The following is a 27,740-nucleotide window of genomic DNA, read 5'->3' as shown; positions in this document are numbered from 1 at the left end:
ATTTTGAATGAAAGGGTAATTTATACAAAGTTTTTAGGAATTAATAAAACACGTCGCACTGAGTACATTGTCTGTGCCGTTTATACTGGTTTGTATACAGCACTTTTTAATGAAAATATAGAAGAAAAAAAAATAATATAAAGGATAGGAAAAAATATTGTTAATGTTAATATATCGAGGTAAAATTAGTTTTGTTTACACTGGCGTGTTTCGTGCCGGCTGAAATATATCTGTTTTTGATATCTCGTAAACATGCACTGACAAATATTGCTCGGTACCTACATAATACATACGAACCGGTCTCGTAAACAGAATAATGAGACATAAAATTCGCATGAACTTAGAAATAAGCTATAAATTAAAGGCTATTTTCAGTAGCAGAAATTTTGGAGAATGTTTAGATTTCGCCATGGTTCATCCACAATTTATAATTAAAGATGTTTAATACATGACTTACAACATTTATAGAAATAGAAAATAGCGAAAGACTTTTAACTTTAGTCATTCACATCACGTTTATTATTTGACAAAAAAGTTAATTTTATTTTGTTATTAGGGGATCTATAGATATTTCTTAATAACTAAAAGGTGGAATTATACAGGAATATCAAAAGCATACAAGATTCATCAATGTAATTTAAATATGCCCGAGTTATTAAAATAAATAATTCAGGCAGTTCCTGCGAGCCAGAGCAAGTTCTGCTAAAAATTATCACTTACTATGCAATCATCTCTAATATGACATGCGATAGATAAGCGAAAAATTCGAAGACGACTTTATAAAAGTTTTAATTTAAAGAGTTAGGTTAGGTTATAATTTATTTTACCTCCTTATAAATATTGACAAAAAATAGAAAACTAAAATGTCATTTAAATTTTTAATCACTGTGACCATAAATACAAATATTAAGCCGTAAAATTCTTTCTTTCTCAATGGTTTAAAAAAGAATATTAATAAAATGTATGCAATATACTTAAACAAGCTAAATAACGTGACTGTTACGCTGTATTCAATGATTATGTATTCGTTGTTTTATATCAAAAAGTTGAAAGCTAACTCCGTTTCTCAAAAAGGAGGTCTATTATTATATCATATTAGGAGTCGAGCTGTATCGAAAGTTTCTTAAATACTACTGACAAAAAAAAAATATGTAGTTTGAAAAGAAAATTTAGTAATTAAATTTTATAATGGAAAAATACATCGAAACCCGGTTTTGTTTTAAACCAATATAAAATGGTTCGTTCCTTATTAGGGAACCGGTTTGGAAAATTTACAATAATATTAATATTAAATATTTATTTTATATCGCATTTAATAAAATAATACAGGCTTTCGCGAATGTAGAAGAGTCTAGTGATATGAAAAAAAAAAACATTACACCATAAACTTTTACTGTATTTATATTTCATGGTTTACAAATGTTTTATTTTAATGTTGTATTTCAATAAACTGTACACTATTTCAGGGCTTACTTTCTTCAGTGACTATAAAGATAATGAGAAGATGTTGATTCAAACATAATATGTTGCTTTTACACATAAATATACTCTTTAGCTAAAAACGTAAAAATGAGCACAAATAAGCTCAATAACCCGTCAGCGCATTAAGCTAACTAAAGAGATAGTAAAAACAATTAATTTATTAAATTAGAAATCAATAGAACAGTCGGAGGCAATCGCACGCAAGCTGGCTTTTAACTCCGGTTAGGACTCTTTTAAGTTGTGTTATGGGTTAATCGAGATCGAACAGGGCACAGAATAAGATCGGCTCTGACTCTTAAGACCAGTTTCAAGTCCTCCGAACTCGAAAACTATCTGCTTTGTAGTTTCCTTTCCGTGTGGCACAACGACTTGTCAAGATAACTTCTTAATTTTGAAAGTAATATTAATAAGACAAGCGCACAGGGTGTTTGGTTGATTTCTGTTACTGAGATTGATTCAAACTCGAAAGTTAAGTCGAGGAAGTTAACTGAAAGAGATGTCTTTCCATGCGTGACGGTGTCTTAGGTTTTATTTAGTTTTTATGTTTGGTGAACGCATGATATTCGCCCTCAGTGTTAGACAAATTTATCGAAGTCAGAAAAAACCACAAGTCGCTCGGATTTGATTCCTAGAATTATCAAACTGTTAGATTATGACTGATATGGTTCTCCTATTCAGATCATTATAGCAAGTGGACATCCGAATAGTGTAATGGCTTTCATTAAAACAGAATTCAGTAAAGACAAATAAAAAAAATTGTAAAAAAAAGAAACAGTTATTTCAAACAATGTTTTTGGCACGTAGACACAAGCAATACATAATAGTGATCTTAAAAAAAAATATTTTTTGTGTTATTGTAATTTTAATTACTATTTTTATCACATAAATTGATTTTCAAGTGTTTTTATTTGAAAGCTCTTTATTTAGTTATCTTTGCATGTTTATTCGGAATCTTATGTTTTGCCGCTGTCAAGAATTGAATATGTTGATAGTATTTTACTATGTACTAACTGCTAATTGTTAAATAACAACAAGAACTCATTTGATTATCTTATTATTTAGTTTACTATGCTTAATATTACAAAATGTAAATCAAATATCAATAAAATATATTTTTCGTATTATAAAAATAATATTATATTCATAAGAACTTACGGTGAGAAATTTAAAACTGGGTTCCATTTTTTATATACCACGATACGATAAGTCTCTTCGTCACCTATGTCAATTTTAATATCTTTTTAGTTCAAGTTTGTTGATCTATACTCTTAATTCAATTATGTACAGTCACACTATATCCTGAGGGTTGTCACTTTCTTTTTCATAAACATAAGTTGATACTATAAATGCTACGTTGTAGAGTGACGATGAAAATTAGTAGCAAGAGTACAGTGTAGTATTGTACAGAAATAAGTCACCTGTTAATCAACCTTTAATAGAGGAGAAGGTCAAGTCGTATTGATCCAACACTGATCTGTCAACGATAATTTATTTGGAGTGTTAATTTACATAAAGATTAAAAAAAAACACTATTCCGCTGATTTTAATGTAATGTAATGTAGCACGTGGCATTGTAGCGTTACTTTTTTTTACATTAATTGAATTTTTGTGCATTAATTTATAGAAAAATTTAACGCTTACTCTTTAGACTCGGTAAATATATGGCTGTGTTATCAAAAGCGTTCTGTTTATAAGCTATAATAAAAGCTTGGCTATTTTCTTCTGAATGCTGTTGTAAGATAGAAGTTATTTTAAATAAAACTCTTGAATGAATTGCTTATAAATTTTATCATCATCATCATCATCATCAGCCTATCGGAAGACCACTGCTAAGCATAAGCCTCTTCTCGCATGGAGAAGGTTTGAGCATTAATCGCCACGCTCGCTCAAGACGGGTTGGCGATTTCAAACTTATAATTTGATATTATAAGACCAGGTTTCCTCACGATGTTTTCCTTCACCGTCCGTCAGTGGCGTCTAAATACTGTTAGAAAGTACATATGACTATGAAAAATCACATTGGTACTTGCCAGGTTTCGAACCCGCGCCCTCACGCATGAGAGGCGGTCCTTTAACCTCCAGGCCACCACGACTACTAATTATAAATTTTATATTGTTGAATAATATCAAACCAATTTTCAGTTTTTCTATCAGATTTAAGCTGAGAGTGTTCATAATTACTTCATACTAAAACCATTTTAATATACCTATCTAGTTTACAATTCCTTTTTGTCAATTGAAATAACCATATTATTTCGCAACTTTATTGACATGAAATAAGTAAATTCAGGAGATACATAAGTCATTGTTATCCTAGTGATTTGGTTCTCGAGTAATCCGGTAGCATGATATGAAACTACAACGTTAGTCTAATTACTACCGCAAAAATAAATTCAGGTCTCAAAAATCTGATGCAGTTGGCTGAAAACGAATGTAAGTGTTTCTTACAAAAGTTCAACATGTCTTGGGAGTATAACACTTTTTATAGGCCTTAACGGTATAGGTTTAAGGTTTATTGCATTTACTGGAATACATCAACTGTGACTGGAGTGTTAACAGGATATTCTTGAATTTCTAGGTTAATCTTATAGTTTACTAACATTATCTTTGAGATCTGTCACTCTTACCAATGTTACAGCTTCAGATAAACATAGATAATAAATCTAATCTTATAACCTGCATCACTTGAAAATCACAATATCCTAAGAATTATCATCTTACGATACTTAGTTCTTAACAAAACTTATTCCCAAGCTAAATTTAGGTTCATAATGATAGTCCAGTGTTCGTGTGCGCAGCATTTCCTTGTAGACGTAAGCAGAATTGCGAGGAGTGCGGATGCGTTCGGGACTCTCGTAGTCCACCTCGTACAGTCCCAAATATTCACTAAAATATTGAACAATGTTAACCACGTCGATTTAGATTTTAAATGTTACAGAATAATAATGTAACATACGTATATACGTAATGTAACATACCTACATACGTATATACGTATTAACTTTGAATGGGCGCTTGGATATCCAAACGCCCATTCAAAGTTATCCATTAAACTCGATGCAGTGTAAAACCTTACATCACAATCATAATTCATAGCATCGAGCATATCATCAATGTATGTTCTGTAGTAATTGCAGTCATCGTCAATTAGACCATCTCTAGTTGAAAAACCGCTCTCCGAAATAATAATTTCAGGGTTGTTGTTTTCCTCTCGTATTTTTCTTAAAATCTCATATAAACCCTAAGGTGCCTAGAAAATAATTTTTTTGACGTAATAAAAATGTTAAATTTTTTTTACGTTGCACGACAAATAAGGTTCCTTTATACGATTTGATTGGTGAGGGATAATCCCGATATCATAGAAGTAAAATGAAGAATTAGAATTTTCACGCATAGATTCAATTCTATTTCAGTATTTGATTCAAGTTATGAGGGTAGAGTAATGGTTCAAACCAAAAAAGTCTGAATTTCCATTAATAAAAGCAACTTTTTCAGAAGTGAGTTCTGGCAGCCTAGGTCATAAAAATCCTTGATCCAGACTTCTTGTTACTATTATTTCTTTTACAACTGGTGGATAATCTCCAGCTTCCGAAAATGTTGGATTGGCATAGATTCCCGACAAAACTTGAAGTTTATTCCACACATTACATTCTTTGTTTTTTCATTTAAAGTTTTTAAAAATTTAATGAATTTAATGACTTTTACCATAAAAAACTGTGGGGAAAGAGATTTTTTAGTTAAAGTAACCAATAATGTAAGAAGAGCCAAAAGTTACATAGAAAATATTTTTTTGCTATATAAAACAAAACTTAAGTTGATTTTAATTCTTGGACAGCGTATTTAAATTTTACGTAAATTACCTCAGATTGTATAAGATTTGTAGATGTCTTTTGTTTTGGGTTTATACCATTCATCACTGTGACTAATACCAATCTGACCACCTTGATTTTGACGAAATTCATTATTATACAAATGATGCATGCTAGGATGAGCTATTAGAATATTTTTAGTTCACATGTAATCAGCGCATACAGACATATTAACGGAAGGCCCAAAAAAATTTCCTCCGTATCCATGAGCAGACAGCTCTCGAGGTTCGTTAATTGTTATCTAATACTGAACCCTAACATCAAATAACTTAAACACTATTCTTGCATAATCGGTGAACCAATCAACCACATTAGGTTTAGTCCACCCTCCCAGATCTTCCAACTTCTGAAGTAAATCCCAGTGATAAATAGCCACCATGGGTTGTATGTTGTATTTGAGCATTTCATTTATCAAATTATTATATTGTACTCTTTTTTCAAAAAAGTCGTGGTAGCCTGGAGGTTAATTTAAAACTTCCTAACTCACAGCATTAACTGATTAAAAAAAAAATGCGCGTAGTAGTCCGAAAAATATTACTTTCATTTACTTTTTTCTATCTATCTAGGTCTGATATCAGTCGATTTTTTTTCTGGTCATTTAAATAGTGATACATAAATAAATTTTAAAATATCACCTGATTAAAAATTACATTTGTTTTTGAAGTTACAGTTTTTACGGAATAGAATACATTTATTAAGTTCATAGAATAATTCATCTTCTTCTTTGCTATATTTAAAATAATAACCTATACTTTATGGTTCATAATGTGTATTCTGGTCTGCTTTTTATTCTTACTTAGTTCTAAGTAAAGTAAAAATTTACTATATTTTGTGTACTATCTTTATTTTAGAAAAAAATGTTAAAAAGAGCTTCAAGTTAATTAGGTGGATTAGTTAAAAGTTTTTGCTTTACTATTGAAATATTTTTCGATTTGGTATATATGCCAAATTACTATTATGATAGTAACTGACTATATGAAATTTCTCACCGGGTTAGTCCAAGATTACGTATAAACAATTTCGAATCAGATTTGACAGTCCATACTAAACAAAATAACCCTTTCCCATCTCTGGCCTTGTCTCCCAAAAATATTGATTACGTAAGAGTTTTATAGCAGAATTGTAGAATCTCTTCCTCACTTTATATGACAATTGAAAAAAGAATAAAAATAAGTAAAATTAGTAATATTGTCGAAAAATGAGTCTTTTTTAGATTTGCTTACTTATAAATTTTCAAATATATAATGTAATAATTTACATAGTAGATAAAGTCAGACAACTATTACCTTAGTTATTTGGAGATTTATATTTGGTCACTTATCTCAAGTGCGTCTTGTCTATCGCCCCCCACTCTGTGACACGCTTACACTAGGTGACTAGCATTAGCGCGAGGACTATACCAAATACTAAATAATATATGTTTAAAGATCTTTTTTCTATTCAAAAATAACTTCTTTAACATTTTTATTGATTATTCAGCTCTCTTTCCTTTCGTGATATTAGACATAAAAACCTTAGGCATTCTAATTTCGTAAGACAAACATAGCTAATGGGAATTTACAAAAAGTTTCGAACTTTCAAATACGGATCACTGAAATAAACTACGTAGATAGAATTGGGACGTGAAGTATAGTTATTGATTACAATAAATTGCAATAAATTATTAAAATCCTGTGTTTTCTTCTGAATGTGGACAACAGTCTTGGAATTTTGGTAAATAAATTATGGCAATAATGACGTAGGAAGTGAAGAAATCAGACAATAATAATTTATTTAATTATCATCGACATTCATTCCCAAGCTCATATCAGGTTCATAATGATAGTCCAGTACTCGGGTGCGCAGCATCTCCTTGTACACGTAAGCAGACTTGCGAGGAGTGCGGATGCGTTCAGGACTCTCGTAGTCCACCTCGTACAGTCCGAAACGTTCACTGTAATATTAGTTAGTATTATTTACATGGCCTTCAAACTTTTGACATTAGTATAATTTTATAACATACGTGTATCCACTCATCCATTCCAAATTATCCATCAAACTCCATGCAGTGTAAGCCCTAACGTCACTTCCATCTTCTATAGCATCGAGCATAGCATTAATATATTTTCTATAAAAGTCGATGCGGTCGTCGTCAATTAGACCACGAGGAGACGCGTAACCATTTTCAGTAATAAAAACCGGTGGATTATTGTATTCCTCTCGTATTTTATTTAGCATCTTATAAAATCCCCAGGGTACTACCTAAAACAGTAGAAGTTATATGTAATAGAAGCTGGTCAATGATCGTTACCTAGGAGTTAAATGTCTTACTTCACCTTCATCCATTTAGAATAACTTGAATTCCAATCATCGGGCTGATAAAGTAAGACTTCGATATCAGCATAATAAAATGTAGGATATTCTATTGGAAATTTTGATACATAAGTTAAAAATGTAGTATAATGGTTTAATCCAAAGAAGTCGGAACTTCCTTTAACGAATTCAATTTCCTCAGGAGTTATATCTGGTAGTCGCGATCGTGGAAAGCCTTGCATCTGACTCCTTGCCGCTACTTTTTCCTTAACGACGGACGGGAAATCGCCCAATTTTGAAAATATTGGATTGGCATAAATACCCACCTACAAATTTTAATGAAAACACCCATGTCAATAGCTTTGGCAAGGTTTATTTTTTTTTAGCGAGTAAAATACATAGAAGTTTTAATGATTTTAATTAGCTATATCATTTTTTCATCAAGAGAAAAGCTTGGAAAAAATATAAATAGGCTTTAATAAGTCTTTTGAGCAGAAACACTAAAAAAATAAACAACATCACAAAGTTACATAAAATTTTAGTTAATGCAATAAAACTCTTTGTAACATTGAAAAAAAAAACTAATTTAAGTACAATTTAAATTACCTCAAATTGTCGAAAGACTTCTGCGGATTCAACTTCGTTTTCTGACTCAGGTTCGTACCAATGAGCACTGAGACTTATACCTATCTGACCACCCTGGGCTTCACGAAATTCATCATTATACAAATGATAGGCATTGGCATGAGCTAAAAGTATGTTTTTGGCACATATGTAATCAGCATATCCAGAATAATTTAGAAGTGGAGCCATAGTTTGCATTCCGTATCCCTGACTACAAACTTCTCGAGGTTCATTAATAGTTACCCAATACTTAACCCTATCTCCAAATAACTGGAACACTACTCTGGAGTAATCGGTAAACCAATCAACTATATGAGGATTGATCCATCCTCCCAGATCTTGCAACTTTTGAGGTAAATCCCAATGATAAATGGTCACCATGGGTTGTATGTTGTATTTGAGCATCTCATTTATCAAATTATTATAATATTGTACTCCTTTTTCATTAATGTGGTCTGGAAAACTCGTTGGTAGTATTCTCGTCCAGGAGAGAGAGAACCTGTAAAAGTCGAGACCTAGCTCCCGCATCATTTCCACATCACGCTTGTATTGGTGATAAGAATCATCGGCCACGTCGCCTGTGTCACAATTAGCTATAACACAAGGTACCATGTGTGTGACGCGGTCCCATATACTTTCAGATTTACCTGAAATATATCATTCAATTGTTATTATAAAATTTTAAATACGTGACATTCATTCTTGGAGGCTTGCTTTACTCCCAATATGCATGAAGTGCAATAATTTCTTTTACATTTATTGACTTATCTTAAGGGGAACATATAGGCCATGATAATTTGCGTGAATGAGTAATAAAGAAAATGAATGTGGTAATTGAACAAATGTGAAATGTAATACATTTAGTATTTACGTCTTCAATTTTCTTTATTTTTAATTTCCAAGCACTGTTTAATGATAATTTTCAATAAATTTACTATAACAAAATTCAAAACAGTACAATCGTCTGTAAAAATCAAGCGCACCAACTACACTAACTAACCAACGGCACCAACTACAGTATGGAGTACAGGAAGTGTAAGTGCTGTCCCTTGCGTAAGCGCTTAGAGATCTTTTGTCTTCTGATATACTCGTACATGCTCACTGTCCTTGCTTCCGTCAGCAATTCCGTGCGTAGAACTTTTCTACGCTATGAGTATCCTTATTTTTTTTATTTCTTTATTTATTAATTGATTGTTTGTTAATATTTTTTACAGTTCAATATTTCCGATTGGAAAGCCTGAATATTATGCACCAAGCTGTTTAGCCGACTCGATTTAATGGCCTTATCTAAAAGCCAGGCTAAGCAAGTCGGCAATAAGTGCTTCAATAGTAAATCTAATATCAATATTAAATATTCTAGTAGTTACCGTCTTCATTCCAAGCCCCTTCTATTTGGTACGCCGCGGTAGCAGCACCAAACAGTAAGTGGTCAGGGAATTTCCTTGATTCGTGTCGAAAGATTTTTGTGCTATCAGCATGTCCAGCTATAATTGAGGCCAGAAAACTACAAAAAAAATAATCATATAAACAGGAAGATAAGTATGTAAAAAAAATATCGTCATATTGTTTTAACATTGTTTTAAACTTATGTATGTTTATATCAAATTTAGTAGGTTGGTGTAAAGAGAAGTAATTTTTTCGTCGTAATTCATTGTATAATTATTTTTGTAAATAATAGATTCAATGATCAATGTGAAAAGGTAATTTTATGTATTATCCATGGTATACATTAGACATCATTTATATTCTTCTACTGGACATTTGCAAATTTTTTGATTTATGTCTTTTTTCTATTTTGGGAATTTATACTTATTTTATACAGGATGATAGGTCTAAAAAAATAAAAAAATAAAAAACTCACGCCAATCTCACCGCTCCGAACATTTTCACGCAACACCTCTAACTGAAGTGACATTATCATTTTCCTGATTATTTTTAATATTTATTCTGAAACGTGTATTTTTTGTGCGTTTTATCTTTGCATCAGATGAATTTAATGTCGTTATCTCTATACTCTTTCGGTTTCAAAAATGATATGCAACCAAATCTTATAACTTACGACTTTCAATTTACACTTATGAATTGCAGATGAAGTTAGTCAAAATTTTAAAGTGAAGTTAGTCAAAATTTTATGTTTAAGCAATTAAGAGTGAAATTAACTCATCACAATAACAAAATCGTTTGCGGAATAATAAAAAAGAGTCCCTGTCATCAAGGATCAAACAAAGACCTAATTTACTTTCATTACAATGGTTTTTTTTAAAGGGAATTAAATTTAGAAAGCTGTTTTCATTTCTGTGTGTTTCAAAATTAAAAAAAAATGTAAATCTATATACACCCATAAAAGTTTTGATTTGACATCACACCTTCCGATATTTGAATTGCTCAACAAAAAATTTGGTACCATTTTATGCATTTGTTACTATTGGTACTAAGTATGTAGTGTTATTGAAATTTTTTTTCTTTCATGCTCCAAAATATTTCAGCACTATTATTAGACATTTTTCATAGTTCACTCGCCAATGATAGTTACCTCCTGAGGTGAGTGAGAAGCAGGACGGGGAGGAACAGATACGACAATCAAATTCAATCTGCTTTTGAACACCATAGCGGGTATAAGTACCAACCGTTTGGGTCAGCTGATACTTAATGCACATGATATTAGTTTCCTATAATGGTTCTGAGATTGCCCCCACATTTAACAAAATATTTGAAAAGTATATATATTTTTTTTAATTTGAAACCAGAAATGAATGGAATACAGTAATATTTATGAGGAAGAACAGTATAACTGTAGTCGGTAAATTGTATTTCGTATTTGAGCTGGTTGGTTTCACACTATCAGTGATATCGGGTTTTACTAGAATCCTTTTTTTTCTGACTGGATTTTACTGTAAGTAGGAGTTTTCTGTTATGTATCAGCCTAAGTCGGTTATGAGGGAAGGACCGTATTTTGTTGGCATGGGTTCAAGGGAGTCCTGATAAATATCTTAATTTACTTACGAAAAGAAATTATAAGTATTTGCCTTGATATTATTTTACTAATGTACCAAATGACAAAATTATAATATTCATAAGTGATAATATGTAACACATATCCAGAATCCAATAAATATGTGTTATTTGGCTGGTAAAATTCAAATTAAAGACCGCTTTATCTTTAGTATTTGCTATTTTGTTTCTCTTTTAAACCAAACATTACAAATAATAAAATAATTTTGGGCAATAATATATTTTGAAGACTTTTCTCAAATTGTGATCAACTAACATGGAGCGCAAGGAAAAAAAATGGGATAGAAATTATATTGGAAGTTATTTAATGAGACAAAAATAGTAGTTAAAAATCATTTTATCAATTTATTTTATTTTAAATTTTACGTCACTTTCTATTTCAGTTAATTATCATCGACATTCATTCCCAAGCTCATGTCAGGTTCATAATGATAGTCCAGTGTTCGTGTGCGCAGCATCTCCTTGTACACGTAAGCAGACTTGCGAGGAGTGCGGGTGCGTTCAGGACTCTCGTAGTCCACCTCGTACAGTCCGAAACGTTCACTGTAATATTAGTTATTATAATTTAGATGGCCTTCAACATTTTGATATTGGTATAATTTTATAACATACGTGTATCCATTCATCCATTCGAAATTATCCATCAAACTCCATGCAGTGTAAGCCCTAACGTCACTTCCATCTTCTATAGCATCGAGCATAGCATTAATATATGTTCTATAAAAGTTGATGCGGTCGTCGTCTATGAGACCACGAGGAGACGCGTAACCATTTTCAGTAATAAAAACCGGTGGATTATTGTATTCCTCTCGTATTTTAGTTAGCACCTTATAAAATCCCCAGGGTACTACCTAAAACAGTAGAAATAATATGTAATAGAAGCTGATCAATGATCGTTACCTAGGAGTTAAATGTTTTCGTTTACCTTCAACCATTTTGAAACACTTGAGTTCCAGTCATCGGGTTGATAAGGTAAGACTTCGATATCAGCATAATAGAATGTAGGATATTCTAATGGAAACTTTAATCCATAAGCTAAAAATGTAGTATAATGGTTTAATCCAAAGAAGTCGGAACTTCCTTTAACGAAATCAATTTCCTCAGGAGTTAATTCTGGTAGTCGCGATCGTGGAAAGCCTTGCATCTGACTCTTTGCCGCTACTTTTTCTTTAACGACTGACGGGAAATCGCCCAGTTTTGAAAATATTGGATTGGCATAAATACCCACCTACAAAATTTTATAAAAATTAATAATCATGCTATTGATTTTGACTGGGCTTCTTCTTTTGTATTTCTTGGGCAGAGAATTAGATGTAGTAATATTCGTTTTGATGTTTGTGTTGTTATCTTCACAAAAACTTAACGGAAGTTAGAGTTGCCATTAAAATGGTCTTTTGAGTAGATACCTCTAAAGATGTAAAAAGGCAAATAAAAGTAATATTATATATTGATTTATGTAATTAAACATTTGTAATTCTGATAATAAAAATAATGTAAGTGTAAATAAAATTACCTCAAATTGTAGTAAGTCATCTGCAGATTTCACCTCATTTTCTGATTCAGGTTCATACCATTGTGCGCTTAATGTTATACCTATCTGACCACCCTGGGCTTCACGAAATTCATCATTATACAAATGATAGGCATTTGCATGAGCTAAAAGTATGTTTTTGGCACATATGTAATCAGCATATCCAGAATAATTTAGAAGTGGTGCCATAGTTTGCATTCCGTATCCCTGACAAACCTCTCGAGGTTCATTAATAGTTACCCAATATTTAACTCTGTCACCAAACAAATTAAAAACTACCCTTGAATAATCGGTAAACCACTCAACTATATAAGGGTTGATCCACCCTCCCAGATCTTGCAACTTCTGAGGTATATCAAAGTGAGAAAGAGTCACCATGGGTTGTATGTTGTGTTTGAGCATTTCATTGATCAAATTATTATAATATTGCACTCCTTTTTCATTAATTTGATCTGGAAAACTCGTTGGCAATATTCTTGTCCAGGAGAGAGAAAACCTGTAAAAGTCGAGGCCTAGCTCCCGCATAATTTCCACATCACGTTTATATTGATGATAAGAATCATCGGCCACGTCACCTGTGTCACAATTTGCTATAACACAAGGTTTCAAGTGTGTGACGCGGTCCCATATACTTTCAGATTTACCTGAAATTTTTATTATATGTCTATAATAAATAATATTTGTCGATAGTTCCTATGTCTCTTCCTATAAATAATCTTCTCGAAAATTTGTAAAAAGTTAGAATCCCCAATATTCTTTAAGTTTATTTATTTATTTTAAATAAATGTTGAATTAATGACGTCATTATTCTCAAACTATTTCCTGTATGTGGCTAATAAGTTTACATGAAATATTATATTGTAACGAAGTTGTGAAATTTAAATAATAGTTGATTATAATCGTTATATCATTGGAACATTGATCATGAATACTCAGTAACTGGTTTAAAGGTCCCAAAGACAGTACTGGAAGGGTAAAAAATCAGACATTCAAAACCTCTTCTATTCACGCTCAAGAAAGTTTTTACTTTATGTCTATCTATGTTAAAATTTATATAATGATTCCTGTCATAAATTTTAACAATATTCATATTACATATGTCCTTTTAAAAAGCTTCCTCTCAAGAAATGTTATTCAACCAACTAAAAGCAGACTTAAAGTTGGGCCAGTAGTTTATACAATAATATGAATTAAATTTCTAATATTCTGGCAGTTACCGTCTTCGTTCCAAGCCCCTTCTATCTGGTACGCCGCTGTAGCAGCTCCGAAAAGTAAGTGAGGCGGTAATATCCTTGATTCATTACGAAATTCTCTGCTATCTATATGTCCTACTAAAATGGATGCCAGACAGCTATAAAGATAAAAATTGGATAAACACAAATAGTATAAAAATGTATTTTATTATAATATAATATTATTATAATACAATCTTATTTAAATTATTATCATCATGAATATAGTTTGACCTAATTTCTTCTGTCCGTCTGATAAATGGTTAAAATAATTATCTATTATCTTTTTGAACCTTAACCACTAAATAAAAAGGACCTAAATCATTCCAAACTCACGCTAATCTCACCGCGCCGAACATTTTCACTTAGCAATGTTGACTGTTGTGACACTATTAATTCAGTTTTTATTTTTCATATCTATAATGATACGAATAGGATTTCTTGCTATTTTATCTCTAAGTATTAGTACAGAGCATCAAATTTTGTTAATGAAACAGCTCCTGTCAGTCTCAAAAAAATACTCCAAATATGAAACATGTTACTTTAAATAATTGTTATAAATACAAAGCTTGATGGAAAATGACCTTATTTGAAATACAAGTCACGTACATTGCCACATTTATAATTATGTTAGACTACGTTTCATATTGAATCAATAATCAATGAAATTAACCTATTGTCCAACTAGGTATAGTGCGTGAGGCGTAAGCTGAGATTGCATTTGTGTGAGTGCGCACAGATAGTGTAGGTGTTTGTCAAATGTAACATAGATGGTAATTCGTAACCCTGAACATAAACCTCTCGAGGTTCATTGATAGTTATCTAATACTTAACCCTATCACCGAATAACCTAAACACTATTCTTGAATAATCAGTAAACCAAATAACTATATAAGGATTGGTTCTTCATCCCAGATCTGCCGACTTCTGAAGTAAATCCCAGTGATAAAGAGTCACCATGGCTTGTATGTTAATAGTGATAAGTAAAGCAAAACAAAAACCGCTAAAATTAAATAACATTGTTTTTTTGTTGACGAATTTGAAGAAATTATTCTTATTATAAGCAGCGTACATTCAATTTTATTAAAAATTCACCAATTTGTTTTATTTCATAATCAGCTAGCAACTTGATAATAAAAAATATATACAACATTATAACCTTCAGAATAAAGTAGATCTTAAAAACTCACACCAATCTCATCACGGCCAACATATCCGCTTCACACCGCTAACTGAAGTGACATTATCACTCTATTGTATATTGTTTATCTAAAACGATATGACGTCAGTTTTTTCTTGATTTCTCAACTTCGATTCTAGAGGAGGAGTTATCCATATCCAGAAAGATACTATTTGGGTTTGTAAATAAACACTCAAGCAACAAAGTATGATATTTCTTATAATATATTTTTTACTATCGAAAGTCAATTGGTAAGGATCACATTTCATACAAAATGTGTAGTCATGTAATTAAGTATTGGAACGATTAAAAATGCAATAATAGCTTTACAAATATTTGGTGGAAAAAAGAAAAACAATCTTTGTCCTGTAATTAAATCAGCTACGACACTTTTATGACAAAAAAAGAACTTTTCCTACGGAATATTAATTTTAACAAATCTTCCCAACAAAACAATTCTCCATTATTGTGAATAACCGTTTTAAATTTTAATAAAAAATTAATTTTATTATATCACGCGTAATTTCCAAAAGCAGCAATCTCTTTTCCTTTAAAGTTATGATTATTCTTACTTTGTGTTTACTATGTGTTTATCGAGATCCTTAAATGCAACAAGTTATAAAAAATACATAAAACCCCTTAATGTGTTTTAAAACATGTGTCAGAAATAAATTTGAAGGTTAAAGAAAGAGTCGACCAAAATGGTCAAAAATATTTAATTTCCTTTAAAATTACGCTAATCTTTAATTTTACTTTTTGATCCCTTGCTAATTTCGGAAACGGATACATGTATGATTTAGATATAGTTTTATGTAAAAGATATTTAAAAAAGGTAAAAGTAATTATGCAACAACCTCACTGGGATTAACATTATTGCTTGACACCTCCTACTGTAGAAGGAAATACAGATTATTTGTGTTTTAACTTGTTTTTAGTATCAAGAATCAATTGTAGAGTAATAAAATATAATTAAGGTATTTAGGAGACAATTTTTTATCTAAAGTTCGTCTTTCCAGTATTACGTATTGGCTAACGTGGACTGTGTAAGGGGATTTCTTCTTCGACGCGTTTCACCACAGCTGTTTTTGCTGTGTTACTTTTTAAATATTATACTTCACTTAAAATTAATTTAATTTTGAACTTTTACTATTTGTCAGATAAAGCAAATAGCGTTATCTATTAACGCCCCAAATCATTAGTTTGTGCGAAGTAAAGAAGGGTCAGATTTACTATGAATGTCTGGAAGTTGCATGGTCTAAAATGGAAATTAATAAAGAAAAATAGTCAATTAATCAAATTCAGACAAAGCTAGTGACATAATGTATTTGGTACTTAACAATTTAATAAGTATCGCAAGCGGCGACGAAGAATGAATCTAGTTTATTGCAATTAGTTTTTTAAAAGCAATTTCAGTCATTTTCTTTTGGTAATTTTTAAATAGATATTTTTAATGTCCGAAGATGAAGTTTTTTCCTGCAATTTTAACAAGTCTTATAAATTTAAGTCATTCGGATAATCATTCCGGAAATTTGCCATTTTGTTATTGTAATAGTAAGTACCTTTGGTTGCGCACGTTTATTTTCCTTGAAATATTACCTAACAATGAATACCACTAGATTTGTAAATATAACGTTAAAGTAAGGAATGTTTTTAAGAGACATTTTTATAAAAGTATAATAATAAAGCAAAAACGTGGTCATGTAATTTTGCTTAGATGGTCGCTTGAATAATGTTCGAATACGATTAATTGTGTTGCCAATATTTATAATTCATGCTATTCCTTGTTCATCGCAATTTTAATATGTTTCTATATTCGTAATGCAACAACTTTTTAATGGGAGCATGTTATATATAACTTAATGACAGTTTTCATGAATAAATATTCCAGTCAAATTTTTTGGTTAAGGTGAAATATGTGACTACAAGGGGTGGAGGGTAAAACTGAGAATTGCTGTTAGCAGGCAAAATATTAGTAACACAATACACATATGTAAATTAACTCATCATAATTACATTATCCTTTTCTAAACACATGAACTTCGTTGGTGGAAAAACTTTTTAAATTTTGTAAACGTACGTTAAAATAGCAAATTCCTCAACATCAGTATAAAAACAGAGGAAGTAAAAATATCAGTCATAAGGCAGTAGATTTAATTATCAGGTATGATTTAGTTATGTAAATTAATTAAAAGTTTAAGTTTATATTTGTAATCAGAATTAGGATTGAAGCATTTCAAGCAATCGCCTTAAAGAATTCAGATACTGTACAATTATGTTTGACACCATGACTAGTGTTGCCCAAAATCGGTCTTAGTCTTGCAGTCTTGGCCTTGTTCTTGCATTTTTCCAAGACTAAGACCAAGACTACGCCCGCCTAATTTTAGCAGGAACAAGACCAAGCCTGCGAGACTCTTGCGACTTGCAGTTAGGACTGAGTGTCGTTTCAGGGAGTAAGTATGGGAGTTCAGAGTATACGATTAGGGACTCGAATAATATAAAAAACGTGCAATAAAAAGATTTATGTACTGTTTAAGAGCCCGAAGATAGTAATATGTACATGAGAGATCTGTTTAATTTTAACTCGAGGAGGAAACTCCAGAGTTAGTGGACCGGACAGGTTCAATTTTAATTATATACTTATCCTATATAATACAAGAAATTGACACATAGAAAACAAACCAAACTTAAAGAAAGTACTAGTACAAAGAATTTTGAAGAAGAAAATTGTTAGACAATATATAGGAAGACGTAAAGTACTGATATAATATTAAATGACTACCAGTGCGTTTTCGTTGAAGAAAGAATTGACGCAGTCTGAATAAGTAAATAAAAAATAATACATCAAAATACAGCAAGTATGACATTTAATTGAAGTATCGAAATAATAAAAACGAAAAATAAACTATATAAAATATGCGTAATCTGATCTGATTGCTTAGGTCGTGGGTTCAAACCCCAACCGGTGTCAGTTGATTTTTTTGAATTTTTCATGAAATGTTTAGACATATATTAATTTGGTTGATCTGTATCATTTCTATGTTAATTCAAGCTCAAAATATACCTACTCTGTTGCGTTGTTCTAATATCTAAAGTAACGTTTAATAAATAGCGACAGGCTAATAAGTAATTGTAAGACTTGCGAGTCTTTTGCAGCAAGATTAAGACCAGGACCAAGACTGTGAGTGCAAATACCAAGACTAAGAACAAGACCAGGTGTAGCGATGCAAGATCAAGACCAAGACTGGCCAAGTCTCGTTCGTCTTGTTCTTGCATTTGGGCAGCACTAACCAAGACATTTTTGAGATGAGAGAAAAACTGGAATGACTTAAGAAAAAATCTTTACAAATATCGTTATATCACTTCAGCCGTTTAATAATTAAATAAATACTTTTTAAACTTAGTTAATATACCGATAAATTATTGTTTTAATAGTTCATACCAAAGTTAAGGTTGCACAAGTGTCCTTAATATATTAGTACTGGCCTAGTTTCAAATTATGTTATTTGAAAGCTCTATACTTAAGTCAATGATTTACGCCCTGCCTATAAGGCCCCAGTAGTGACAGTATTAAATTAAAACAGCTGGGAATATTACCTTGTCTGATAATTTTTATAATGATAGGTTTCTGTGTAATCAGCAAGAGTAACCAAAATTGAGATCAGGAAACTATTACGAATAAAAAGTAGAAAGTAGAATTTTTATATTATTTAAACCTTTAATCTACCTTAATCTAAGGTAATAACCTTAGACCTTACTAAAAATTTATAATACAAAATATTTATAGGTCTGATCACTGAGCCTTGAGCTGGTGAAGCGAAAAAAAAATCAAATATTACCATACATTCCGAGTACAGTACACCAACTTTCATGCACGTAATGGAGGAAAAGTAGGTGATATAATGATAGGGTCTGGAGAACAGTGTTACTTTCTCTTATCTCCTAGCTCCACGGGCTAATGTCCCATTAGGTTCAGTCAGAGCAGATGGCGATTCCTGGATTTTTGTCTTAATTACTTGCATTTAATGAAAATTGAATATGAAACTTTGAGTGCCACGATCAATTCTAGTTCTATTAAAGATTAGACACACGAGAATAGGTTCCTTTTAATGAGATCTAAGATTTTCGCGAGTATTCATTTAAATGAAACTAGTGTTATTCGGATTTACTACGCGGATTTTATTATTTAAAAACTACATAATCCCGACGTTTCGGTTACTTTGCAGCAACCGTGATCACGGGTAGACGAGGTGTCTACCTCTAGGTGTCGACACGTCGGGATTATGTAGTTTTTAAATAATAAAATCCGCATAGTAAATCCGAATAACACTAGTTTCATTTATAGGTTCCTTTTTTTGTTATATGTCCATAAATTAAACCTAAGGTAAGGTAAGGTAATCAGAATCAGTTATAGTCAAAACTCAGTTTATGGAATTATTTAACATCTTCTACTCCTATTTTAATTCATTTAATTATCATCGAAATGCATTCCCAAGCTCATATCAGGTTCATAACTATAGTCCAGTACTCGTGTGCGCAGCATCTCCTTGTACACGTAAGCAGACTTGCGAGGAGTGCGGGTGCGTTCAGGACTCTCGTAGTCCACCTCGTACAGTCCGAAACGTTCACTAAAATTTTAGTAAGTGTTATTCAAATTCATTTATAACTTTTAAATTTGAAAACTTTAATAAGAAAATAAAAGGATTACGTACCTGTATCCCATAACCCATTCGAAATTGTCCATCAAACTCCACGCTGCATAAACTCTTATATCTGATCCATCTTCAATAGCATCGAGCATAGCATCAATGTATGTTCTGTAATATTTTATGCGGTCGTCGTCAATTAAACCACCCCGAGTTGAGAATCCATTCTCAGTGATGAAAACTGGCGGGTTGTTGTAGTCCTCTCGTATTTTTGTTAATAACTTATAGAATCCCCAGGGTACACGCTAAAAAAGTTAAATAAATTTGAAAAGCTGACATGTGAACTTTATTGTTTAGTGTAATATTTTTCAATATGTCACCTTCATCCACAATGAAGCACCTGAATCCCAGGAATCGTCTTGATAACTTATCACTTCGATATCATCATCAAAAGATGGAGAACTATAATGTCCATATACTGATTCATTTCTATAAACCATATAAGTAGTATAATGATTCAACCCAAAGAAGTCGTAGCTTCCTTTAATTAAATCAACTTCCTCTGGAGTGAATTGTGGTAATCGTGATCTTGGAAATCCTTGTTCCTTACTTTTTGCTGCTATCCTTTCTTTCACGATTGACGGATAATCTCCAGATTCCGAAAATATCGGATTTGCATAAATTCCCATCTGAAATCAATATTTTACTTTTAAAGTAAAGTTAAAGTTTTATAAGATTAATTAAATTATTATAAATAATTGAAATGTGAATGATACTTTTAAAGATGACGAAAATACCACTACACAAAATTTCCGTATAATTTTATTTTGGAAATCTAAAAATGAGGGAAAATAATCAATAGTTTTCGAAGTAAAAAATAACATAGTAACCTCGAATTGTATGATATCTTCAGCAGCTTCTATATCCTTTTCTGATTCAGGTTCATACCACGCGGAACTTATTGTTATACCGACTTGACCACCTTGGACTTTACGAAATTCATTGTTGTACAAATGGTAGACGTTAGCATGTGCTACTAGCAGATTTTTGGCACACATGTAATTAGCATATCCAGAAACACTATAAGATGAACTTAGTGCTGGTTCTAGGGTTGAATGAGCACATATCTCTCGAGGTTCATTAAAAGATATCCAATACTTAACTCTGTCTCCAAACAACTCAAAAACTACTCTTGAATAATCGGTAAACCAATCAACTATATGGGGATTGTTCCATCCTCCCAGATCTTGCAACTTTTGAGGTAAATCAAAGTGATAAATGGTCACCATGGGTTGTATGTTGTATTTGAGCATCTCATTTATCAAATTATTGTAATATTGCACTCCTTTTTCATTGATTTGATCTGGAAAGCTCGTTGGTAATATTCTCGTCCAGGAGAGAGAGAACCTGTAAAAGTCGAGGCCTAGTTCCCGTATCATTTCCACGTCTCGCTTGTATTGATGATAGGAATCAGCGGCGATATCGCCCGTGTCACAGTTGTGAATAACACAAGGTTGATGGTGTGATAACCGATCCCAAGTACTTTCAGATTTACCTAAAATTTTAAAATGCATATTAGTGTTAAAAATAATAATCTAAATATTTATACTGGGTGTCCCATAAATCCTTTGAACTGAAAAAAATATAAGAAAAAAACTATATACAATATGAAATATTTATTTATTGTTAGTAGTTTACATTGAAAGGGAATTATTTTTTCAATTCAATGTGCTCCATTTCCTTCCTTGCAGTCCTGTAAACGTGGAATAAAATTTTCTATTACTGCACGGGAAGTACTCTCTGACGCGCTTGATATTTCTCACCGGATATTTTCTTTTATATCATCAATTGACCGTGGATTTATTTTGTCGACTGTACTCTTAAGGTAACCCCATAAGAAAATTCCATTGGATTCAAATCCGAGCTACGTGGTGGTCAGAAAATGTCTCCTCTTCGAGCTATCACTTTGTTTGGGAAAAGTTGACGGACGACGAATATAGCGGTGTTATAGGTATGGGTAGTAGCGCCATCTTGTTAAAATTGAGTCCGGATATTGAAACTTGGAAAATTCTGCAACTCAGAAGTAACAGTAATCACCTGACCATATTAGTTTTCAAAAAAGGATAGGCCTATCATGCCACGTCCTGACGTAGCCACTAAAACTGTAACTTTAGGATTATGTAAGGACCTTTAATGTTTAAGATGTGAGTTACGCTACTCCAGTGGTGATAATTTTTCCCATTAAATTGTCTGTTAATATGAAAGTGAGCCTCATCGGAAAATAACACGTTGTGAAAAAATTAGGCTCTTCATCTTTTCATTCAAGAAATTAGGTCTATTGGTCGGATCAGTATCTTTTAATTCCTGTTGTAAATGAATTTTATATCCTTGATCTAGGTATATCTGATGCACTGGAACGCTTACGAATGGATTGAGTAGGATTTTCACGAACTGACTCCACTACGCACTACGTCGATGTTTTCTTCGGTCCGTGATGTCCGTGGTCGAGCCGATCGTTATTTATCCAACGTAGAGCCAGTTTCTTCGAACTTTTTAACCCAATTCTTAATAGTTTGAACACTAGGACAGTCATTAAATTAAACCCTAAATTTACGTCTTGTAATGGTGGCTGAATCATTTTTGCGATAAAACTCACGCACACAGAAAACACGGTGCGCTCCAGCGAAATGCCCGAACTTAAAGTGCCTACTGCACCTCTAGAACGTGAAGAGTTTTCGCACTCATTCAGAGTTAGTGCGAAACCACGACCGCGATTGTTTTTGGACATGAAATTACATAAGCTTAACCTTTAAATTATGTACGTGTCATAAGTAGACGACTTAATACTAGCCGAGTTTGACTTGAAGGTTTACCCTTTTTTTCTTTATTTTACACTTGCGAATCACATACATATAAAGTTACAGTACCCTATAAAACGTATAGATGGTTTTTTAAATCTAATTTTTTGAATTTAGTACAGCTGAGATCTAATGTTAATTCTACCAATATTTGAGGTGTTCAATTTTAGAATAAAATGTGTAGAATGGTTTATTCATTATAGAACGATTGAACATTGTCTAATAATGACATAGTTGTTAAAAGAATACTTATACTTAGAAATGCAGCTTTTTGGTGACTTGAAGTGATAAATTGAGGATAATTTTGGATTTAATAAATATAAAGTTAAATGTCGTAGAGATTATTTATACATTTTCGAAACAATGCTTCCTTTTCACATTTTATTAATTTTTGATTATTGTCTTCTCTTAAAGTATAAGTGTTGGGAACAGAAATTAATTTTAATTGGATTTTTGTTTATTTAAAATTTACAGTATATCTGGAATCTAATGAAGTAAATTTGCAAGCTCCCGTAATATCTGATTTACTTGGCTTTTCATGATGCTATGACACAAATAATCTTGTATTGAATTGTTCTTTAAAATGTTATTGTTATTATAAATTCAGTTTTCATTTCACTTTATAATACAATATTGTAAATATTTGTCAGTTATTTAATTAAAAAATAATATTTTATTAAAAGAAGCTTACTTTCCTGGAGAAAGGAAATTTCGTACTGTGTGCATACAACGTATTGTGATCTTGTCGCCAAAGGCAATAACAGTTTAAAAATAAATGATGCATAAAAACATAAAATGTGATATAGTCTGCTAAAATTCAATTAGGTATATGTCGATTACCGTCTAGGTTCCAAGCCCCTTCTATTTGGTACGACGCCGTAGATGCTCCGAAAAGTAAGTCGTCGGGTAGTTTCCTTGCTTCATGTTTAGACGTGTTTTTGCTATTGACCACTACGACCAAAATTGTAGCCAGGCAACTGGAAGTGAAAACATATGAAATTAATGACATTTTAATTTCTCTAAAGTTTAGAGTCGTTTAAAATCAATTTCCACCCTTTATTGTTGACGATTTTGTAGAAGAAAGAGGAGAAAGAGAAGGTAAAAATTATTAATATAGTAAAAATATTTAATAAAAATATACAATTTCCTTTCAAGGCAGTATTTTCTATCACTAAAATATAGTTTTTGTATTGTATTCCTAAATATACAGTATTGACAATGTGTTGAGCAATCAAATACTGAAAGATGGACAGTTTTGACTCCTTAAATGAAGATTTCAGTGGACATATTATTTCCATTGAAAATACCAAATGTTTAAATAAATATGTATACAGAAAATACAAAAAATAAATAAATGTATATATCGCTGAGAATAAATATCTGCATGGTTATCCACATTGTGACTTAAGGTAAGAACATACCTAATAATAAAATAAAATATTAAATCCCTTACAAAAATTGTTATCCACACAGAGGGCTATTTAATCACATTTGAAAGTTTCGATTCATTAAAATTATTCTGAATAAAAGTTTAAAATTATTAACAGATGCTACTATATGAGTGCAGATAAATTATTTAAATAAATATATAATTTATATTATAATTTATTATTTATAAATTATAAATGGAACAGACAACTCACGTGTAACCCAAAAGGCCGAACATTTTCGTTTTACACCTCCTCCAGCGTGTGAATGCACTTTAAAATACATTTTTATCTTTATCTCAATAGATTTTTGTTATGTATTGTAACTCCTCTTTGTATTATCGACAATTCATGATAGTGTAATTTGAACACGATACCGAATAATCATTGTTTTTGATATTGAGGAAAAATATTTAAAATATCTTTTTTTTTCTACAATTTGCTATGGCTCGGAAAATGTTTCTTTACTTGGGGGGTCATTACATCAGTTGTATTATAATTTTTCTATTACATTTAATTTATGTGAATAGAAAACAATCTTCCTGAGATTTATCAGAAGAGGAAACACTAACGCTGCATATCATTACTTTTTCATAAATAATTTATATATATTGTAAGTTAAAGCCTAATTTACTATTAATAAATATATATATTTTAAGCATTTAATTTTAGACTATAAAACTCCTTGCAGAAGCGCATGTTAGTAAGTAGAGACCTCATAAGCGACCTTGCTTGCAAACCTTACAAACAATAAAAGACATTTATAATTCTAATAACGTAATACCAGGTAAACATGGTCTTCATTTTTATATCAAAGGTGTCAAACGAGCAGACGGCCTACTTGATGAAAGTTAGTCACCGTCGCCCATAGACATGTGTTACATAAGGGATGTTGCAAATGTGCCATGTACCATGGGCGACGGTGAAGAAGTAAGAGAGGGAGAGGAAATAGGGAATAGGGAAAAAGCAACCAGCTCTCTCACTCAACGGACGAAACGCAGCCATTAAAGGCTACTGAACGCCGATCTTCTGTGAGAGGGTGGGACTTCCCCGATCGAGCCAGCCCATGTTCGAGCTGTGGTCGTATGACCACAGTTAGGCTCTACCACATATCGGTCTTATTGACTATCCTTCCATATTCTAGTACAACTGTCGCGAAATAACTTTTCCGACACAAGAATGAGGCAATCATCTCTTTTCATTGACTTCTTCGTTTCTTTACCTTAGTTGGCCGATTATCAAAAGGAAACGAGCTGATTGTCTTCTGGTTGCTGTTTCGGGAATATAGCAATATATCCAGATTTCAACTCCTGTTAGGATTTCAAATAAAGCATCCCGCCGCTAAACTTATCTAAAATTTAGCTACACCAGTCCATGTGAAGGTGTTTGTGGGCGCCAGTTAAAGTATGGGAAGTCATTCTGATACAAAGCTTCCTGACGCCTAAATGATCATGTAATATTTTTTGAACTTGAATCATACCAATCCCTAGGCTTGCCGGTATCTGCCAATAGGCTACTCTCTTATCTACCTCTATCATGCGTCGCACAGCACTGATGTAATCTTCATTAGTCGCTGTTAATAAACATCCCTGAAGCGGAATATGATTGAGATTGCTACTTCCACGCTTAAACTCGTTAAACCAAAATAGACGCACGAGACTGTGGGCATAAAACCAATACCCAAAATAGTGGGCTTCATTAAGAAATGATAATCTCAGTTTATCATAGCTTTGTTGTTGAGTAAGCCCACAACGAAAGTCATAATAAATCATTGGACGAAAATTTAATTACCACTCTTCATTACCAAAGAGTTCTAAAATTTATATTCAAAAAAGTTTTCATGGGCAATGTTTCTAACTGGCCAGTTCTACACATTTTCAGTGTCACCCACGTACATATCCATCGTTTAAGTCCAATTCGGATCCGGTTTAAGGATAGAATAAGGCTTAACGTTTGGTTTATAGCTCTAGTGCCTTCTCTCACAAAACCTATTGATTGCTCGTTTGTGGTTATTTCTTTTTCTACTCTGGCTACCGAAAGGCTAACGGTTTCACGTATGATTTCTAAGGACGCGAGTGTTGACCATTATCCAGGAGTATCCTACATTCCCTCAGCAAATGTTTAGCAGTTCCAACCGCCTCCCCGCAGAGTTGTTTTCTTCCCATCTTACTAAATTCTTTGATCTGGAAGAATCATTTGGAACGGCTTGAGATGAAATTTTAGAAGTGCCGGCCAATCATGTATTAAGATACGCCAATTTAGTACTAATGAGATGCAAAAATCTCTTATGTGTAACCACCCATTCTGTATTTCAAGGCGTGCTATGGCGTGGATCTTACATTTAGCATTCTCGTCTTGACGAATAAAAGACTTTAAAATATACGTATCTTTGACTTTCTTACTTGATCCTAACCATGCTTTATGGTTCTATCATAAACTGTTTGTGGAATTGAAGTCTTATCTCTAGGTCTGCGACATCTTTGTCTTTCGGCAGTGATATAGCGACGTCATCATGGGATTTTATCGGGATATGTCTTTGGAAACTCTTAGATGTTCATAGAGCTCCGATGGCCTTTGTAGAATCATCCCAAAACCTGACGATTCAGATTATACTGCAAGCCCGAGTCACAACTTGAACACCTTTATGACGCTTTCATCTAACTTTGACAAAAGGCTTTTATTAAAAATCATAGACGAGGAAGGGCCAATTCAAATAGGATGTTAGGTAATTGTTATAGATTGAAGCTTTTTTGATGTTACTTATCGGTTGATTTTCTACCTTGTTAAGATGGTTCAAAAGCTATTTATTCCTTCTATTATTGTCATTATCAGTTTGAGTTAGTGGAAAAATATTTCTTCAATTATTTACTATCAGAAACATTCCTAAGAACAACCGACTTAAATAATTCATATACTGTAAGATAATGTTTGACATCATGATATTTTATCGTCGATAACAAAGATGAAATGCATAAAAATTATTTCTTACAAATATACATATGTAATAGCCAATATTTACATGGTGTGTAGTATTTATATTTCCATATTTAATTTCAAACTTAGCATTTGCTATATCTATGCCTATTAATAATTCCTTTAATAGTTATAACCTTTGTTAATATTGTAAGCCTTTAAATATTAGTATTGCCTTAAAATCAGATTATTTTAATTTAAAAACTACAATAAGAAAAAAAACTAAGTTAGTTTGAATTTTCAATGCTAATTAATAATATTAACTAAAAAATTCATAATTTATAGTAAAAAAAAAACAGCGAATAATTATTTTAGTTCCAGAACCATTTGAAAGTTTTCGGGACGTCAATTTCTACTGCAAAAGGCTCATTGTTGTACTCTGAAGCTTCCTAAGTGTGCTAAGAAATGTCCATTTAAAATGTGGTTTATAATCTTACAAGGTAAACATGTGATTGCAATCGGATTATAATTAGGAGGGTATGTTTGGTCATATATAGTCTTGATGCTGTTACTTTCATTCCTTTCTCCACATCGATCCTCGAGCGATACCTGTTAGCGAAGTCACTGCTGAAAGTCCACCTTCGCATAAATATGATGTTACAAGAAGAATGAAAATT

At 32.0% G+C, this 27,740-nt stretch overlaps 4 protein-coding genes across 6 annotated transcripts in view; 1 reads left to right on the top strand and 3 right to left on the bottom strand.

Moving 5' to 3' along the window:
- LOC116765331 (G-protein coupled receptor 179) overlaps window positions 1–27,740 on the top strand; it is a 102,184-nt gene that overhangs the window by 2,281 nt on the left and 72,163 nt on the right. The gene's annotated exons all lie outside the window — the stretch shown is intronic.
- On the bottom strand, window positions 6,994–10,181 carry LOC116779809 (myrosinase 1-like). Its single transcript, XM_032674288.2, has 6 exons — window positions 10,129–10,181; window positions 9,635–9,771; window positions 8,250–8,914; window positions 7,667–7,969; window positions 7,354–7,592; window positions 6,994–7,284 (listed from the first exon to the last, which is right to left on the bottom strand). Exons 1-6 carry the CDS (start codon window positions 10,149–10,151, stop codon window positions 7,125–7,127), a joined length of 1,527 nt encoding a protein of 508 aa, XP_032530179.2. The 5' UTR covers window positions 10,152–10,181; the 3' UTR covers window positions 6,994–7,124.
- LOC116779372 (myrosinase 1-like) lies at window positions 11,602–15,374 on the bottom strand. 2 transcript variants are annotated; one of them, XM_061522564.1, is made up of 6 exons: window positions 15,233–15,374; window positions 14,028–14,161; window positions 12,793–13,454; window positions 12,205–12,507; window positions 11,892–12,130; window positions 11,602–11,822 (listed from the first exon to the last, which is right to left on the bottom strand). In XM_061522564.1, the coding sequence occupies exons 1-6, from the start codon at window positions 15,253–15,255 to the stop codon at window positions 11,663–11,665; spliced, it is 1,521 nt and encodes a 506-aa protein (XP_061378548.1). In that variant the 5' UTR covers window positions 15,256–15,374; the 3' UTR covers window positions 11,602–11,662. The 2 variants fall into 2 exon arrangements, with proteins under 2 accessions (XP_061378548.1, XP_061378551.1); XM_061522567.1 differs by having other exon boundaries at window positions 15,202–15,273.
- On the bottom strand, window positions 19,638–24,415 carry LOC133319079 (myrosinase 1-like). Its single transcript, XM_061522147.1, has 6 exons — window positions 24,367–24,415; window positions 23,564–23,700; window positions 20,756–21,420; window positions 20,246–20,554; window positions 19,932–20,170; window positions 19,638–19,847 (listed from the first exon to the last, which is right to left on the bottom strand). The coding sequence occupies exons 1-6, from the start codon at window positions 24,387–24,389 to the stop codon at window positions 19,688–19,690; spliced, it is 1,533 nt and encodes a 510-aa protein (XP_061378131.1). The 5' UTR covers window positions 24,390–24,415; the 3' UTR covers window positions 19,638–19,687.

Source organism: Danaus plexippus, chromosome 2 (assembly GCF_018135715.1).
Source record: "Danaus plexippus chromosome 2, MEX_DaPlex, whole genome shotgun sequence".
NCBI lineage: Eukaryota > Metazoa > Arthropoda > Insecta > Lepidoptera > Nymphalidae > Danaus > Danaus plexippus.
The sequence above is the reverse complement of the archived record's forward strand: the minus strand, read 5'-3'. Positions and strand labels throughout refer to the sequence as shown.